Genomic DNA, 19,540 nt, shown 5'->3' on the forward strand with positions numbered 1-19,540 from the left:
CTGCTCTGCATTCAATACCGAGGAGCTGATTGATTGAAAAGACAAGTTTTAAATTAATTCTAGATTTGTGTTCAATCAACAAAATGCTAAACCTCAAATTCAATTTGTATTTTTGGGTTAGTGTCCAGCTTCGTCTTAATGGCTGAATAGACTTTAATGGCTGAATAGGCAGCTGGTCCCAGGCATAAGTGACAAAAGCGGTTGCTTAGGGCCCCAGTTTTAGGAACTTCTGTTGAGAATAAGAATAGTAGTACACCAAGCGCAATTTCTAAATTCGGCTGTGCTTCAGCAGTAGTTGGTAGTTAGTCTAGCCAGCTATCTAAATTTGCAGTTATCATTGCCAAATACAAACCGGTACGCAGGGAACATACCCTTACCTCTAGGGGGCCCTCAATGATTGTGTTAGTCATTCTCACTCAGATATCATACTGTATTAACATGGCATAAGTCATTGCAAAATGTGTACAATTAAAGGAAATTACCTTTAAAACTACGCCCCATGAGAAAATGTGTAGAATTGCAGGAAATTCACTTTCAAACATTTTTCTCTCCGCTGTCAAGAGGGGGATCGCTAAAATGTTTTACTGCTAGTTGGGGGGCTCCCCAACCAAATCTCACTTAGGGCCCCTAAAAGGCTAGGGCTGGCCCTGGCTATAGGACCAGTGATATTTGAGTGAACACCCCAGTACTTATATTGTGCTCATTTGGTGATCATTAGATATGTGTATTGGGACAAATATTTCCCCACAATTCATGTTTACCTCTTAGTTTTGGTCAAGTGAGGATTACGCTGTTTCATGYCATCCCTGCCAACTTTGGACGCTGCTACTTTGTCATTTGAATTGTGATGTCAGCTCAGACCAAGGACACAATTGACCCGATGACCCCTGACCCTTATAAACCCTGGGGTTAGAGTGCTTTATTCAAGGTGTTGCCATCTGTGGGCCCCACTCATCCCTTTCCCCTTCTCCCCCCTCCTTCTTCCTCATCTCTCTCTTTTCTCTCCCTGGTACTATCATCTTCTCCTGTGTCCAGGGGCAGAGGGGTGTGAAGACAGGTCTCTGTGGACGACTTGTTTGTCTCGATCAACTTTTAAACCCCAGAATAAAAGAGTGAGAGAAGCTCTTAAATTGATCTCCATGGGGGAGATTTGTATGCACCTGCACCCATGCTTGTGTTTGTTGGATTTGTGTTCCAGAATTTTGTCTTCTCTGATTTCGCTATAACATGTTTGATCTTTTGCAGGGTCTTATAATTATAAATTATTTATAATAAATGATAATACAAGAGTTATTCAAATATATTTCCAAATGGATTGCTGCTTAGATTTAAAAAAAWWWWTMTCCATATGTTAACTGCATTGATTACTTTAAAATGGAGATAAACAAGGTTACCACATTAATTATATTGTCTTCCACAAGAGGATTGATAGTTTTATAGATGTTAAATTAGCCATACACAGATTGTCAGTTTAATTAATTAAGACTAATCAACTAAACAAAACAACAAAGTTCATTGCTGGGGTGGTTGAAAGCAGTATGTGAATTTGTTGTTGCATGTTAACAGAGTTACCATCTACTACATCTAAACATGTGTGTTGATGTTTGAGAATCTACAGATAATCTACAAGTTTCAGTGGTGCTGAAAGTGTGAGTAAAYTTAAGGAACATGGCCAGGGAAGTCAATGGAGGAATAGAGTCATCTGCTGGCAAGAGCATACATTGCAGTAGATATATCTGTTAGTACCATCCACACAATCATATACTATGTTCATTACATAGTCTCTAGAACTCTAGGGATGAACTTTGAACCGCGCAAGAGATAGTTCATCCACCTCTCTTATCTCTCAGCTATGAGTGGGAAACACCGTCAGCCTGGTTATCAGTTTTGAGTTGAGTTAAAAGTCTGTACAATATTGACATTGGCAGTAGGAGACATTTGTTAAGCCCATACCAATACTGCTTGTGTCTGCGAGACATCATATTATAAATTATTCAAAGCCAATACCTTCAAAATTAAATGAAATTCAGGTGGAATTCACTCTCATCTCATATGCAGTATGTTGGCATATMAAATATTGTGTGTTTGATAAAACTCTATGATGTACGTAGATGGATAAAGAAAATCCAATCTGCATAGAGAAGTTATTGCAAAGCTTCAGCCCATGCGCTGATGAACACCATTCACACAGTGAGAGTTATAGTCCCATTGCTACACTGTGAAGATTCTGCCCAGTCCTTTTTCATGATGTACTCAGACGTGGTGCCATCCCCTTCTTTGAAATGCACCATAAGTCTCAATGGGGAACATTTAGTCATTTTGCACTTGATAGTCATGTTGTCGTTGATGAACTGGACAGTACACTTGCTAGGGTGTGGCCTCTCTTCCAAGCCTTGGAAGGGGGTGGCTTTGGCTCTAGAAGAGAAATTACCTGGACACACCAGCTGGTCCCTCTCTAAGGAGACCAGACCCTGTCCTGTCAAAGGCTCAGGGCCTTTACAATACACATTACTCAGGTCCTCCACCAAGTGACTGTGCTCCGCCACRTAGTCATACAGATATAGCATGTGGCAGTCGCAGCTCCAGGGGTTCCTGCGCAGTCTCATCACGTTCTCGTGTAAGAACGCGTCAAAGAAGCCCTGAGGAAGGGTCTGGAGGTTGTTCTCTGAGAGGTACAGCTGCTCCAAGAAGGCCTGGTCCTCAAACAGCATGGCCTCCAGAGAGCTCAGGTTGTTATTCTGCAGGTGGACAATTTCAATCTTGGTGAGATCTTGGAAGATAGTTCCCGGCAGCGATGTGAGCTGGTTCTCCGAGAGGTCCAGGTTTTGCAGGTCCGTCAGGTTCCGAAAGACGTCCTCTGGAAGGTTAGTGAGCTGGTTCATTGACAGAAACAGGTGTGTGAGACTGGTTAGACGACCAAACGAGTCAGGCGAAAGCTGAACCAGCCTGTTGCCTTTGAGATCCAGCTCTTTCAAGCCAACGGGAAAGGTTCCAGAACTCACATTTGTGATCAAGTTGCTGCGAAGGTTCAGCTCCTCTAGTTTCTGTAAATGTGAAAAGACACCCTGAGGGAGGTAAGATATCTGGTTTCCCTGCAGGCAAAGCTCTTTCACGTGGGAGATGTTGTGGAAAGTGTCGGGCAAGAGGACGTTGATCATATTGTAGCCTAGTTTGAGGGACTCTAGCTGGGACAAGCCGCTGAGGAGCTCCTTGTCCACCCCTGTGAGCATGTTCAGGGACAGGTCAAGAGCGTGAATACTCAGGTTCTGGAAGAGCTGCCTGGGCAGGTGAGAGATGATGTTGCCCTTCAGCTGAAGAGTCCTCAGCTTCTGAAGCGAACTGAAGAGGCCGTCATTCAGTGACTTGAACCTGTTGAAGTTGAGCAAAAGTTTGGTGAGGTTTCTCTGCTTGCTGAAAGTTCCTAGGTTCAAACAATCCAGCCAAGAGTTGCCGCTGATCTCCAGCTCCTCGAGCCCGGTCAAGCCATCAAAGGCCATGGTGGAGACATCCCGCAGCAAATTGTTGAAGAAGACCAGCTTGGTGAGATGTCGGCTGTACTGCATCGTGATCGAGCCCAGGTGCGTCATTCCCGTCGTCATAATGACCAACTCCTTCACCTGTGTGGAGATGTTCGTGGGCATGCTTCTCATGCTCTCCTCAGAACACATCACCTTAGTCGGCGTGAAACACTGGCATCTGGGAGGACAATTTATGTCGGAAGTGTTCCCTTGGTAAGAGAGGTGGAGCATCAGCCATAACATGGAACCAAAGTCTTTCCACATTATTCACTGTAGAAATAGAATGAAGAGGTTTGAATTAAATGTATATTCTAATATTTCAAATACCTCTGTTCTTTGAGTGAGCACATTGAGTACAGTGGGCAAAAGGGAACACTTTTCCCAAATGTATTGGGTGAGGGGAATTACAATTCAGCTAGATGCTGACTGTGATGTTGACATCAACCCTCTAGCAAGCCTCCCTGATATTTAGCATTTCACAGAAAGTAATGCTATTAGCTAACCATTTTTTAAGACATAGCAGGGCCATTGCTGACCGTTTGATATTCTGTTTCTTAATCTCATAATCAAGAAAACCAGTCATAACATACCTGTGTTTTGTATCTGTGTTTAGAATTCCCACAAAAGCAGAGGAAATAAATTCCCTTGTGGATTTGAGGGCTGAGTCCAACTGAGTCCAGCACTGTGCAAATCCACCCACAACATACCTACATTAGGCAAGACAAACCCTTTGGCTGTTGGACAGATTCTGTCATTCAATCATTAGCTCACAGGGGACGGGGACGGGGCAGTTTCCGAAATCAAATGGGGCTGCTGAGATTCAACGTGGTTGGTATGATATACAGTAGATATAGGGGGCCCATTTTGGAGACACTCTAACATCTGGTTATTGGGCGCTGGCACTGTGACTGCCCTCTGAATCAGCCTTTGTGTGTGTGTGTGTGTGTGTGTGTGTTGTGTGTGTGTGTGTGTGTGTGTGTGTGTGTGTGTGTGTGTGTGTGTGTGTGTGTGTGTGTGTGTGTGTGTGTGTGTGTGTGTGTGTGTGTGTGTGTGTGTGTGTGTGTTGTTTGTGTGTGTGGTGTGTGTGTGTGTGTGTGTGTGTGTGTGTGTGTATCGGACATGTTGGGTTCAGGAAGCAGAAGAGAAATGTCCATCTCAAAGTATTATTTTATACCAGGCCATGTGCAAACACTTTTACCAGAGACCTTCCTAAAGCAATCAAGTGACTCGTAGTACATTGCTCATCACATTCTATTACAAACAGTAGCAGAGAAGAAGAAAAAAAACAAGACATGTTCTGGCTTGGATGATAATTTAAGTGTGAGACTTCACTAAACCGTTACTGGACAACTGCCGTCATGGGCCCCAGCTGAATCTCTTTTGAGTGCAATTTGCCTTGGAACAGTATAAGAATAATGTGACTTCTTACTTAAAACCGGAATTTCTATTGTACCTGAATTTGTATTTCTTGTTGTGTCATTAGACTACAGCAGGAAAATAATCCTGCGGCAACTGGAAATTTGAATTATTATGTGGATTATAATTAATGTACATTTTTTTTGTAGGGGTTGCTACATTTCTCGTTAGGGAACATCAAGTCTGACATTTTAAAGTGGAAATGACAAACTTTAGAAGCCTTCTTAATAATTGAAAATTCTCAGCAACAGTGTGATCAAATTAAGATCCAAGTCTTTAATTTCTCTCACTAACTTTATTATGCAAGATATACTTTTTTTCGACACAAAATTATGTTTTCCAATTATATTTTCTAGATGTAATGTAAATGGAGAAATTCTCAACTGACATGAAGTCATATTTTAAAGCTAAATCTGTCGAATTTGGAATAATAAAAAAATGATCTGTGTCAAAGTCACTGTCTTCGTTGTAGTTGTAGAGTTCTGAAGGCCTATTCAAATGATTCCATTCCTTATTGTGACATCATTAGAATAACATCACAGTGTTCTATTAATTTTATGAATATGATTCTGTGGTGATGCCCTCTCTGTCATCATGTATGGAATTATATGGTTCTGATGGAATTTGTTAGATTAGGTCTTTATGAAAGCAGGTTTGTGTGTCTTTTGTTCTTATGTTGTGTTGTTTTCTCAAGTGCGAAAAAGGGCTAGAAAAGGTGTCATTCATTACCTTCATTCATGATCAAATACCTGATAGACTTAGTCTACCATTGGAAACGTGTTTTTTTCTATCAAGTCATTGGTAGCCTACGACTACATTTTCTTGATCAACTAAAGAAAACCTTTTGATCATTAAATAAAAACCTGTAAAAGAAACTGGTGTCACACTTCACTGCGCCCTTTAAAATAAGGACAAAAAACTTCCACTAGGCGGCAATTACAACCCTTTTCCAAAATGAATGGAATTCCAGGACATTCCTTCAGGTGGCCCCAAAGGATGCGCTGTGTGTAGACTAAATCCGGGAGGTACTGCAGGGGGGCCAGACAATATATATATATTGTATTATGTATGTGTTTTTATGGATATCGCGAGCAACAACCGAATAAGCACATTTTGAAGAACATAGACTACCTACAGTAGAAAAGAGGAGAGTATCTTCATTCTATTAATGTCAACTTTACTTTTCAATCCTAATATTGAGCAAGTGACACTCATTGAAGCCAATGACACTCACTGGAGTATCTGACAAATGCTTTGAAAAAGCACCTGTCAATAGGCTACCAGTAAGGCTGAATGCTGGTAAGCTTTCTTAACTTCAACATACATGTTTTGCCATGGCTAACCTTTGTTTAACCAGCAAAACAGCTGCTCTTACCGAAAATGTGTTTGGAATTACCTTTCTAGCAAGTGGGCCATATTAGAGTTTACACTTCCTCCAATGATAATGTGGGTAGGTCAAAATAATGAAAAAACGATCTCCCAAATCTATTCATTTTAAAACGTTGATTAGCTTAATCTTGCTATTACCATTCAGCTGGTGATAAGACAAGATATGTGATTTTTTTTTTAAACAACGTATGGTGGGGTCTCCCTGGTTCGCCGGTTTGCCTGGGAGGGGGTCCCTGGGCAAGAAAAGGTTGAAGGAACTAAATTACTAAATGTAAACTACACCTTTACCAGAGCGCCAAATAAGCGCAGATTGACGTTAATTGGGATGAGTCTTGTCCTGGAGACAGAACTGAGTTATTTCTGCAAGATGGGCCAGCTGAAAAGTCAAAATTGGCTATATTGTACAAATTCTTGAAAACAAAAATTGCTTTTTGGTCTTGATTTAAGGTTAGGGTTAGGCATTAGGGTTAGCAGTGTGGTTAAGGTTAGGGTTAAAGTTAGGGTAAGGTTTAAAATCAGATGTTATGACTTTGTGGCTGTGCCATCTAGTGACCACTCTGCGGAGCTGCCTCCAGAATAAGATTCATGACAAAAAACGCTAAACTGCCAACCAAGCGCAGACTGAAATAAGATGAAGATGTTCTATTATATTGACAAGAAAGTAAAGTGACCGCTCCAACAATGGAAAATACATGTCCTCAACGATGGAGGCGGGCGGGAGGAGGCGAGATCACGTGGGACCATTCTAGCCAATGAGAGGGTAGATACGCGTGTGACTAGGCAGAACTCCGATATAGAATAACTGTTTTCAAAGTTGCCGAAATGTCACGGGCGTCCACTTATATCAGTGCATTTGTAATAACCTAACTATTACGAAACTTATATTCGATCAAATAAGGCTCTTGTAGCAAATTAGAAATTCCATTTTTATTGACCAAATTCGATACTCKCTTATTGGCCATAAAATAAAATCCTCACTTCGTGGTCTTATTTTCGTGGACAGATTTTGGGCGGAGTAACCCCTCTCGCTTTATCTCTTCATCTCTAGCTGTACCTGAAGTTTCGAGGACCCTTCTGGAATTTGGGATTTTATGTGGATTTTATGTGAATACTGAGTGGACCCAATTGATCTCTTCTATATTATTGAGGGTTTATCTTTCATTTATTAACCATTTATTTAGTGAAATGGCAAACGCGGGGATACAGCTCCTTGGATTCGTCTTGTCTTTTTTTGGCTTCATCGGGTTGATAGCATCCACGATCATGGCCGAGTGGAAACTGTCATCCTATGCTGGGGACAACATCATAACGGCGCAAGCCATGTACGAGGGGCTTTGGAAGTCTTGTGTGTCACAGAGCACTGGTCAAATCCAGTGTAAAGTCTACGATTCTCTGCTCCAACTAACGGGTAATTTATTACTTGAATTTATTTTTAATGCTTTACAGTACTATAAAAACAATTATTAACGATTTATCAAGCCTTTTTCATGGTTCAAAACTTAGTATCAGAAGGCCTATAAATTAATCCACATCTGTAAAGTGTTCATAAAATACTTGATACYACTCCACTGTTGGAACTAGGAACACGAGCATTTCACTACACCCGCAATAACATCTGCTAAATATGTGTATGTGACCAATAAAGTAAATTAATCTGATCTTTGAAAAAATGCATTACCATACAATAGACTAAGTGAGGTTTAAGAACGTATCCCCCCATGCTACAGAAGATCTCATGCATGTACAGACAAGTCTTGAGAATGCCAAGGATAACCATCATGCCTGCTCCCCATGGTAACAGAGGAAAACACATGAGCTCCAACTACACTAGGTTTAAACCCCAACCCCATTGTGCGCCAGTGTCTGATACAATGGAAATCTGAAGTCCATATTAATTCAAAATCCAATTTCTTAACAAATGTTTGAAGAATGTTTTAATAAAGCAATAATGCCCGAGTGGGTGTGGTACAGTATATTACCAATATACCATGGCGAAAGGCTGTTCTTACGCACAACGCAACACGGAACGCCTGGATACATTCCTTAGCCGTGGTATATTGGCAATATACCACAAAACCCAGAGGTGCCTTATTGCTATTATAAACTGGTTACCAACTTAATTAAAGCAGTAGGCTTTCAGCCTATCAGCATTCACGGCTCGAACCACCCAGTTTATAATTAACATTCAGCATTTTCCTCGTCAATTGAACCTGCATTTGTTTTACTTTCAAGGTGATGAGACGCTATAAYACATTTGCATTCCTGCCCAATTATCCATTTTCTATTATAATTTTATTAGCTCTGAATACATTGAGAATATAATATTCTTTAGGCAATCTGATGTTATTCAGTAGCTAGGCTATATGTATGCCCTATGACGTATGTAATAACATGTAATGGCATAGTAATGACAATCATTAAATATCAAATATGAAATTCTATTATTGATTGTGTCTTCTGTCCTTTCTCTTGCCCCCAGGGATGGTGCAGGGCACACGAGGTCTCATGGTGGGTGCCATCCTGCTGGCTGGCATTGCCATCCTGGTGGCCATGGTGGGCATGAAGTGTACCACCTGTCTGGCTGAGGACCAGGAGCAGAAGCGCAAAGTTGCCCTGACTGGAGGAATCGTCATCATTATCGCAGGTGGGGCTTATAGTCCACACAGTGCCATGCAATAGATCTTTATTCATCTATTTGCATGAATCTTGTTCTTCTTTTTTTGTTTGTTGCTGAAACAGTTCCCGACTTGACACACCAAAGAAAGTGTTATACAAAGGTGTTGACTAAAGAAACAACACACTGGAAGTCATGCTAACTAGTAGTTAGTACCTCAGCCACATGTTTCAAAATAGTACGGGGTACTTCCTTTTAAACTTGATGTCATGTTTCCTCTGCCTACCCTGTCATTTCATACTGCATTACAAGCCCACATTTTTTTTCAACCAGATTCTTTCTACATAAATATCTATTGATGATTTTTCCTATGATGTTGTCCTCCTGTCACTTAGGTCTGTGTGCTCTGGTGGGGACTTCCTGGTACGGGAACAGAATAGCAAAGGAATTCTACGACCCCTTCACTCCTACAAACTCCAGGTGTGCTGTCATCATCATTTTGACARGGGACTAGGAAGGCTTTGTTTGTCTTCGGGGAGAATCATAACCTAGCTGGGTTTTGCGTAAATTATGCAATATATTACGATTGTGTGAATATTATAGATRCGCAATATTTCAAGGTTGCAGTTGTGCCTCTATACATAACTTAMCATAATCAATGTTTAGTTCTTGATTGATATTGTTATTGAAATGTCTATCTGCAGGTATGAGTTTGGCAAGGCCCTGTTCGTAGGTTGGGGCTCTGCCTGCCTCACCATCATAGGTGGAGCCTTCCTTTGTTGCAACTGCTCCAGTAAAGGCTCAGGAAAGTCCTCCCGCTACCCCCCGAACCACTCCGCTGCCCCGGCAGGCAGAGACTACGTCTAGAGCCTGGGGATATCCAGRAGACCAGGGTCGTGTTCATTAGGGTAGAGGTTTCAAAATGTTGTGGAACAGAAAAATCGAAAACAAGCCTTTACTTACTGGTCGGGTAGTGCCTTCTCATTTCACTCCATTTAAGTCCGTTTTCCTCTGTTTTGTGCTGAACATGACCCACCTCCATCCATCCGCTCTCTATTCAGGGTACAGCACTGCCTAGGGTCAAAGCTGGGGTTATTCTTTGTTGATTTGATGGTTGGTTTGGTTGGATTCATGATTTCTGGCATTTTCATTTCTGGTTGTTTTACTGTGAGACTCTCCACTAGCAAGCAATATATCCATGGTGCATACATACAGTACTCATACAGTACTCTATTACTATTTTCACACTATCGATTCAACCCAAACTGCACTGTGCTGGCTCTGATGTTTTCTTTTCACACTGTTCATGATTCCAGCAACTATGGTGGATGCGTAACGAGGACAGCGCTGTTCAGCTCGGCCCCGCTTAGGTCGGCCCAGTAGTGTGAAAATAGTATTTGTTTGTAGTTTGAGATGTACAGTGCATTATATTTAGACCCCTTGACTTTTTCCAGGTTTTGTTACATTACAGCCTTATTCTAAAATGTATTAAATTGTTTCCCCCCCTCATCAATTTATACACAATGCCCCATAATGACAAAGCAAAAAGAGTTTATTTTTTATTTTAGCAAATGTATAAAAAATGGAAATATCACATTTACATAAGTATTCAGACCCTTTACTCAGTACTTTGTTGAAGCACCGTTGGCAGCGATTACAGCCTTGAGTCTTCTTGGGTATGATGCTCCAAGCTTGCCACACCTGTATTTAGGGAGTTTGTCCCATTCTTCTCTGCAGATCCTCTCAAGCTCTTTGTGTTAAACGCTCTACAACAAAGCTTTCTTAGTGTCCAGCAAGCTTGCTCTGCCCTTAACCTTGTTCTGAACACCTCCAAAACAAAGGTCATGTGGTTTGGTAAGAAGAATGCCCCTCTTCCCATCTCTGTGATTACTACCTCTGAGGGGTTAGAGCTTGAGGTAGTCACCTCATACGAGTACTTGGGAGTACTCAGCACATATCGAAGGTGCAGGCTAATATTAMATCTAGACTTGGTTTCCTCTATCGTAATCGCTACTCTTTCACCACAGCTGCCAAACTAAACCTGATTCAGATGACCATCCTACCCATGCTAGATTACAGAGACATAATTTATAGATCGGCAGGTAAGGGGTGCTCTCGAGCGGCTAGATGTTTTTTACCATTCGGCCATCAGATTTGCCACCAATGCTCCTTATAGGACACATCACTGCACTCTATACTCCTCTGTAAACTAGTCATCTCTGTATACACGTCGCAAGACCCATGGTTTGATGCTTATTTACAAAACCCTCTTAGGCCTCACTCCCCCCTATCTGAGATATCTACTGCAGCCCTCATCTTCCACATTCAACACACATTCTGATAGTCACATTCAGTTAAAGGTCCCCAAAGCACACACATCCCTGGGTCGCTCGTCTTTTCAGTTCGCTTCAACTAGTGACTGGAACGAGCTGCAACAAACACTCAAACTTCCATTTCTTTATTCAAAGACTCAATCAAGTACACTCTTACTGACAGTTATGGCTGCTTCGCGTGATGTATTGTTGTCTCTACCTTCTTGCCTGTTGTCTGTGCCCAATAATGTTTGTACCATGTTGTGCTKCTGCCATCTTGTGTTGCTACCATGTTGTTGACATGTTGTGTTGCTACCATGTTGTTGACATGTTGTGTTGCTACCATGCTGTGTTTTCATGTGTTGCTGCCATGCTATGTTGTTGTCGTAGGTCTCGCTTTATGTAGTGTTGTGGTGTCTCTCCTGTTGTGATGTGTGTTTTGACCTATATATATATATTTTTAAAAAGTTTAATTAAATCCCAGTCCCCGTCCACACAGGAGGCCTTTTGCCTTCTGATAGGCCGTCATTGTAAATAAGAATATGTTCTTAACGGACTTGCCTAGTTAAATAAAGGTTAAATAAAAAGTTCTGTCAGGTTGGATGGGGAGTGTTGCTGCACAGCTATTTTCAGGTTTCTCCAGAGATGTTCGATCAAGTTCATGTCCGGGCTCTGGCTGGGCCACTCAAGGACATTCATTGGAAGGTAAACGTTCGCTCCAGTCTGAGGTGCTGACCGCTCTGGAGCAGRTTTTCATCAAGGTTCTCTCTGTACTTTGCTCCGTTCATCTTTCCCTAAATCCTGACTAGTCTCCCAGTCCCTGCTGCTGACAAACATCCCCACATTATGATGCTGCCACCACCATGCTTCACCGTAGGGATGGTTGCCACCACCATGCTTCACCGTAGGGATGGTGACAGGTTAACTCCAGACATGAYGCTTGGCATTCAGGCCAAAGAGTTCAATCGTGGTTTCATCAGACCAGAGAATCTTGTTTCTCATGGTCTGAGCCCTTCTCCCCCGATTGCTCAGTTTGGCCGGGCAGCCAGCTCTAGGAAGAGTCTTGGTGGTTCCAAACTTCTTCCATTTACGAATAATGGAGGCCACTGTGTTCTTGGGGACCTTCAATGCTGCAGAATTTTTTTGGTACCCTTCACCAGAACTGTGCCTCGACACAATCCTCTCTCGCAGTTCTACAGACAATTATTTTGACCTCGTGGCTTGGTTTKTGCTCGGACATGCACTGTCAACTGTGGAACCTTCTACAGGAGCCTTTCCAAATCATGTCCAATCAATTGAATTTACCACAGGTGGACTCCAATCAAGTTGTAGAAAACTCTCAAGGATGATCAATGGAAACAGGATGCACCTGAGTTCAATTTCGAGTCTCATAGCAAAGGGTCTGATTACTTATGTAAATAAGATATTTCTGTTTTTATTTTTGTTACATTTGCAAATATTTCTAAAAACCTGTTTTTGCTTTGTCATTATGGAGTATTGTATGTAGATTGCTGAGGATTTTTGGGGKTTTTAATACATTTTAGAATAAGGCTGTAACGTAACAAAATGTGGAAAAGGGAAGGGGTCTGAATACTTTCCGAATGGACTGTAGCTTGCTAATGCTGTGAGCAGTATCTTCTCAAAAATGCACTGAAATACAGTGGTGTAAAGTACTTAAGTCAAAAATACTTTGAAGTACTACTTAAGTAGTTTTTTGGGGTATCTGTACTTTACTATTTATATTTTTGACAACTTTTACTTCACTACATTCCTAAAGAAAATAATGTACTTTTTACTCCATACAGACACTCAAAAGTACTCGTTACATTTTTTATGCTTAGCAGGACAGGAAAATGTTCCAATTCACATATTATCAAGAGAAAATCCCTGGTCATCCTACTGCCTCTGCTCGGGCGGACTCACTAAACACAAATGCTTCTGAGTGTCGGGGTGTGCCTCTAGCTATCCAAACAAATAAAAAATAAGACCATTTTGCCATTTGGTTTGCTTAATATAAGCAATTTTAAATGATTTATACTTTTACTTCTGATACTTAATAAGGTTTAATTCCAAATACTTTTAGACTTTTACTCAACTAGTATTTTACTGGGTGGCTTACTTGAGTCATTTTCTATTAAGGTATCTATACTTTCACTAGACAAATAAACCTTTTGTTAAGTTCTGTGTGATAATAGAAGAATAAACCTTTTGTCAAGTTCCGTGTGATAATGGACGAATAAACATTTTATTATGTTCTGTGTGATAATAGACAAATAAACCTGGCTGTTGTTTTAAAGGTAAGTGTTTATAATAGTTTTGATATCGGATGTTTTTTTGCCTGTGTTATCACAGAAGTGCTGTTTATTTTATTTAGAAGTCAGGTATTATGAAATGCATATTTAGAGTGTGCGTAACACAGTAACTAAATTAGATCTATAGTTCTCTCCTGTCTCCCGTTAGCTCCTGCGTTATATTTTGAAAAGGGAGTTGTCTCGACTTGATTTGTGCTGATATACCTTGTGCCTGCAGTAACACGCCTCTGAGGGTCTTTAGAACATTTGAGAGGAATTTCTAGAAAATAATTTATATTTAAAAATCACCATTGAATTTTCAATAGATATGAACATGTATATCCCACTCTCAATTATGTATTATTATTGACAATATTCATGTTTATTTAACTGTATCCAAATTTAGACTAAAACTAGTGAAATAAAGAATTAACATTCTCATCCTTGATGTTCCAACATGCATACTGTAGGCAAAAACTTTACTCCTTTCCAAGGAAATCATAGGTAACTTTCTTCCACATACTATCTTTAGAATGGGTTTCAATACAGTCGTTGGTTWCAATAAACAATCCTTAGCGGTGAAATGTGTAACCCCAGGGTTATGATTCCACGGCACGCCCAGTCATCCTAACAGAGCCAAGGTGCTGGGGAGTGACTAAACCAAAAGGAATTCTTCATATCTCCAACAACCTGCCTTTACATGTTCCTGGAACCTTCTCTCTGCTGGGAGAGGGAGTTGTCCTCTGAATTTAGCCTCAGCCATCCAATGTCACCTCTATTCACCATATCCACCCATGTTAGAATTCAATCCACTAACACAACTTTACTAAATAACTAAAGTGATATAAAAAGAGATTGTTGTGATTTTTCTATTGAAATAATGCTGTGTAAGTTCTTAGCACTATCGCTAGGCTAATGTTTAAAACCTGAGTTGAGTTTTCCAGTTGCAGCTGTGCCTCTTTAACTGTCCAGTACAACAGTATAGGACTATAAAGCAAACRCACATGACCTGAAACATCCTCCTGGATCTGAAGGGGGTCACAAGAACAGATCAGGTTGGCTATAGACTGATCCAGAAACAGTGCCTAGCTCCAGGGCCCTAGCTCCTATGTACTTCTTAGAGGTCTGAAAAAGTTGGATAGGTATGAGGAAATTGTTATCTTTAACCTGATAGGTGGAATGCTAGCCATATTTCTCAAACCCATCTACTCCTTTCAAATCAACTGAGGTGCTTGGGGGCTGCGGTTAGACGGGTAGTTTACGAACCACCCAAAAGTTTTCACTCTTGCACTGATTTCTTAGCAGACAGCACCACCCTCTGGCGCCACCTATAATTGATGTTTAATATTGTACTAAATGTTCATTGTTCATCAGGAAAAATAGTATTTTAAAGCCCAAAAGGGACAGACATCCTTGGGAGATCAAAGAAGTTATACTGTAATGGCCAGTAAGTCTGAGGGCATAATTTGAGGGTTTATATCATGAAAACCATGTAGCAACCCAATCAATCTCTCTCTCTCACGAATAAGCATTCATAAACAACTTACACGATTTTATTACAATCATAATAATTTATGAAGCATTCATAAACATAAATAAATATGTATTAGTGTAACAGTTTAACTTTCGTCCGTCCCTAAGAAGTACACTCAACTCAACTCTCAGAGCGAGTGACGTCACCGATTGAAACGCTATTAGCTACTAGCTAGCCATTTCACATCGGTTACATTAGCATACATTTCATAAATACTTATTCATGTAAAGGATTATAAAGTGTCAAGAATTGATACGTTAGAAAACTCCCATACCGTGATAACGGAAAAGCAATCTCCAAAGAAAACGCCATACCTGACCATACCTGCCGCCACATAGATGCTGTATGTACAACCAGGAATTGCCTTGCAGGTAAAAGACCACTAGAGGACAGCAGAGATCCAAGTTAGGTGATTGGATCACACGCACCTCCTGTGGCGATAAGAGCTACTAGAGATAATTTGTGTTGAGTATTTATCGTCTTGGCCGTTTAAACAAGTGATCCCAGAAGGCTAAACAGCAACGTCWRGCTGGGGAGATAAGCAGGATGAACAAAGTGTGCTAATTGACTACTATCGCCCGAGGTAAATTATCTGAGTTCACACAGAGTTCAGTAACAGTAATTCATTCACATTAGTAGGTTATTTTCTTACATTGGGGTCAATTTAATTTCAAGATATGACTGTAATCGTTCCATGACTTTTATTGATAGTAGCGAAAAAGGCATTTAGACTGACGAAATGCATTCACACAGCAGCACTTAACACAAGGCATGGTAGGCTACCCACTTAACACAAGGCATGGTAGGCTACCCACTTAACACAAGGCATGGTAGGCTACCCACTTAACATAAGGCATGGAGACTACCCACTTAACACAAGGCATGGTAGGCTACCCACTTAACACAAGGCATGGTAGGCTACCCACTTAACACATAAGGCATGGTAGGCTACCCACTTAACATAAGGCATGGTAGGCTACCCACTTAACACAAGGCATGGTAGGCTACCCACTTAACACAAGGCATGGTAGGGTACCCACTTTATCATAAGGCATGGTAGGCTACCCACTTTATCATAAGGCATGGTAGGCTACCCACTTTATCATAAGGCATGGTAGGCTACCCACTTTAACACAAGGCATGGTAGCTACCCACTTAACATAAGGCATGGTAGACTACCCACTTAACACAAGGCATGGTAGGCTACCCACTTTATCATAAGGCATGGTAGGCTACCCACTTTATCATAAGCATGGTAGGCTACCCACTTTAACACAAGGCATGGTAGGCTACCCACTTAACACAAGGCATGGTAGGCTACCCACTTTATCATAAGCATGGTAGGCTACCCACTTATCATAAGGCATGGTAGGCTACCCACTTTAACACAAGGCATGGTAGGCTACCCACTTATCATAAGGCATGGTAGGCTACCCACTTTATCATAAGGCATGGTAGGCTACCCACTTAACACAAGGCATGGTAGGCTACCCACTTTATCATAAGGCATGGTAGGCTACCCACTTTATCATAAGGCATGGTAGGCTACCCACTTTATCATAAGGCATGGTAGGCTACCCACTTTATCATAAGGCATGGTAGGCTACCCACTTAACAACAAGGCATGGTAGGCTACCCATTTATCATAAGTGTATCAGACCTGGATTACATCCAGCTGCTACTAATGCAATCACTTTACAGGTCGACAGCTGTGCTGCTCGCAAATGCAGACATTTCAACTGCATGCACAGTGTGTCTGGTATGTTCAACCTAAATGACAAATGGAAATCATTGCATTATCAACATCCCCGTTGCCATAAACGCACTCGAAATAGTACAGGATGTAGGTGTAACAGTATAACGTCCCTCGCGAACCAGGGACCCTCTGCACACATCAACAACAGTTACCCACCAAGCGTCGTTACCCACGCTCCACAAAGGCCGCGGCCCTTGCAGAGCAAGGGGAACACTACTTCAAGGTCTCAAAGCGAGTGACGTAACCGATTGAAACGCTATTAGCGCGCACCACCGCTAACTAGCTAGCCATTTCACATCCGTTACATAGGWTCTTAATTTGACTTTGTTGCTGAGAAGAATTAGGTTTAAAAGGTGTAAAAAGTCTTCTAAAGTAATTTACACTTTAAAAATGTCAGACTTGATTTACCCTCACGAAAATGTATCAACCACTTCAGAAAATGGTGTGTGAGGCACCCATTAGATATATATCTAAATTCAACAAAGTTTCGGACAAAGATTTTGTCCTTTCTCCTTGTTTTTGAATGAAGCTATACTTGTTCACTGTATCATATAGACTTTGAACAAGTATATCTTCATTCAAAAGCAAGGAGAAAGGACTAACTCTTTGTCAGAAAACTTTRTTGAATTTAGATATAAATCTAATGGGTGCCTCACACATCAAGCGTTTTTCTTATCAAAGACACACACAGCTCTGATTCATTCATGTGTGACGGAGCTTTGGAACTTTTAAATCATTTCATCCTATTACCCTCAAGCGTGAATTAGCACAGACAACCACAGACATATAATGTTTACCAGTCATATTGCCAGGGTTAGAGGTTCCAAGCCTGTTCTGTTCATTCTATTTCTATGTGGACAACTGTGTCACACGGGGACATGAGATGAGAAATAGATTCCTCTGAATTACATCCAGACCATAGAACCCCGCTGCCCAACCCTTCTCTTTGCCAAAAGATAATCAATGCTTCTCAGTCTGTGTGAGATACCATAATTTAGCTCAAAGAGGCCGTTCAAGTCTCAGGGAACAGTTTGTTCAATGTGAGTAGCCTAAAGAGGCCATTGGTGCATTCGCAGACAGCACTGTTTATCGACTGTTTAAATGACTTCTTTGGAAAGAGACAAAAGAAGGAATCCTGCATTTCTTGAAGTAAAGAATTTTTTACGTATCCAATAAGGTTCTTGTGAATTCAAGAGACTTAGTCAATAATGAGATAGAATGGCAAAGGCTTGTACTGTACCATCATGACTACAGTAAGACATTCATTCTAGTTAAAAAGACTAAGATACTATTTTTGACTGTAGGGCTAGAGGCCATGTATACTCTAAATCCATTGCACAAGCYATTATGTAATTAACCCATATTACGTCTGATTCTCGCCTGTTGCCATACACCTGCCACTGAGCTTCCACCTGAAACTGAGCCGCCAACGAGTTTAGCATTTCCAAAGCTCTCTCCAGCAGCAGACTCCCTGAAGAAGAATCTGTGGTGACGCTGCTTCTGGATTAACACTTTAAAGTCTGATGATTCGAGCTTCACGGACTGTTTGTATTCCTCAACGCTCACCTAACGTGACCTCTAATGAAAACTTCACACGGGACTGGAGAGTGTTAGCATTTAGGCTAAAGAATATGTGGGACCACTAAGGGTTAACCGGTTCACCGGTACACCGGAGAGAGTTGGCATTAAGTACAAAGTCCATGGGTTAAACCAGGCAGAAACACCTGTCAGGAATCTCTCTTTGACAAGAAGTGAGATTAGTTCACATTAGTGTACTACTTGATTAGTGTCTGGGGCCTCCAATCGTCATCACGGACCAAGGATTGTAAATCAAGTGACTGACCCATAACAATAACACTGGGATGGCACAGAAGCTAAGAGGAGAGAGTTGGCCGCTGGATGGCCTGATCAGAACGGTAATAATTACCAGTATCTCTGCTTCGTTGAGTCCACATGGTTTTGACTAATTTACTAATTAACTGACTAATTGACCTTCGGGTGATGATACAGTATGTCACCAGCACATACACAGCTAACAGCAGCATTTTCATTATCGAAAAGTTACATACAGAAACTGTATTTACACAAATTAAATTGTATGAGACATCACCGGTTATGGTCCATTGCAGTTTGTAATAGTAATAGTAATGGAAACTCACTGCAAAGCCAGTGATCTGACTTTGCAGAAGATAGTGGGGTTAGGACCCATAGGATCCAACAAAAGGAGAACCAGGCATAAAGAATTAGTGATGCAGGAAACCGATGTGTGCTTTTAGAGGTCAACTCACATAGGTCAAAACATGTATATAAGATCATGGCAACTTGGAAAGACACACCTTAACCTCTGGCTTCAGATCATCTTCAACTGTTGGTATTTTTTATTTGAAGCTGAATATGAGTCAACATGGAGAGTTATTCGCAGTCGAGATCATCTTCGTTAAGATAAATTAATGAGATCATGCTCGGTTGATGTTGATTGCAATTGACTCGGCCTCGCTCAGCGAGTTGGAGTAGTGGGGGTGGGTTGGGGAAGGGGGGAAGACAATCTGAACAGCAGCATCTCCAGCAAACAGCATGTCCACAAAGCTCTCATCTCATTCTCAACAGCGTCATGAACTCCCTTGACCTGAACAAGCTGCGGGATCACGATGTACACCGGGAGAGGATGGAGGTTACCACGGCAACGTGTGTGTCATGCATTATGCTGTGA

At 41.2% G+C, this 19,540-nt stretch overlaps 3 protein-coding genes across 3 annotated transcripts in view; 2 read left to right on the forward strand and 1 right to left on the reverse strand.

Annotated features, from left to right (window-relative positions):
- Positions 1-1,285: 1,285 nt before the first annotated feature.
- On the reverse strand, positions 1,286-4,214 carry zgc:153913 (LRR and PCC domain-containing protein). The gene is made up of 2 exons (XM_024009089.2): positions 4,109-4,214; positions 1,286-3,788 (listed from the first exon to the last, which is right to left on the reverse strand). Exon 2 carries the CDS (start codon positions 3,780-3,782, stop codon positions 2,184-2,186), a length of 1,599 nt encoding a protein of 532 aa, XP_023864857.1. The 5' UTR covers positions 3,783-3,788; positions 4,109-4,214; the 3' UTR covers positions 1,286-2,183.
- Positions 4,215-7,160: 2,946 nt separating this feature from the next.
- The window catches only part of LOC111979369 (eukaryotic initiation factor 4A-II-like), a 336,073-nt gene continuing 323,693 nt past the window's right edge, over positions 7,161-19,540 (forward strand). The window contains exon 1 of the mRNA XM_070448992.1: positions 7,161-7,172. The gene's annotated coding sequence lies outside the window, so the exon portion shown is untranslated. The remainder of the gene's footprint in view (positions 7,173-19,540) is intronic.
- On the forward strand, positions 7,179-13,978 carry cldn1 (claudin 1). The gene is made up of 4 exons (XM_024010535.2): positions 7,179-7,731; positions 8,803-8,967; positions 9,333-9,417; positions 9,642-13,978. The coding sequence occupies exons 1-4, from the start codon at positions 7,509-7,511 to the stop codon at positions 9,802-9,804; spliced, it is 636 nt and encodes a 211-aa protein (XP_023866303.1). The 5' UTR covers positions 7,179-7,508; the 3' UTR covers positions 9,805-13,978.

The sequence above is a fragment of the Salvelinus sp. IW2-2015 genome, linkage group LG19, assembly GCF_002910315.2.
Source record: "Salvelinus sp. IW2-2015 linkage group LG19, ASM291031v2, whole genome shotgun sequence".
Classification (NCBI taxonomy): Eukaryota; Metazoa; Chordata; class Actinopteri; order Salmoniformes; family Salmonidae; genus Salvelinus; species Salvelinus sp. IW2-2015.

What these genes read in the sequence shown, in the direction of transcription:
- cldn1 (XM_024010535.2), top strand. Translation starts at nt 7,509, where the DNA reads ATGGCAAACGCGGGGATACAGCTCCTTGGATTCGTCTTGTCTTTTTTT. An exon ending in TTCTCTGCTCCAACTAACGG is followed by an intron (nt 7,732 to 8,802) that starts GTAATTTATTAC and finishes TCTTGCCCCCAG; the next exon opens with GGATGGTGCAGGGCACACGA. An exon ending in AATCGTCATCATTATCGCAG is followed by an intron (nt 8,968 to 9,332) that starts GTGGGGCTTATA and finishes CCTGTCACTTAG; the next exon opens with GTCTGTGTGCTCTGGTGGGG.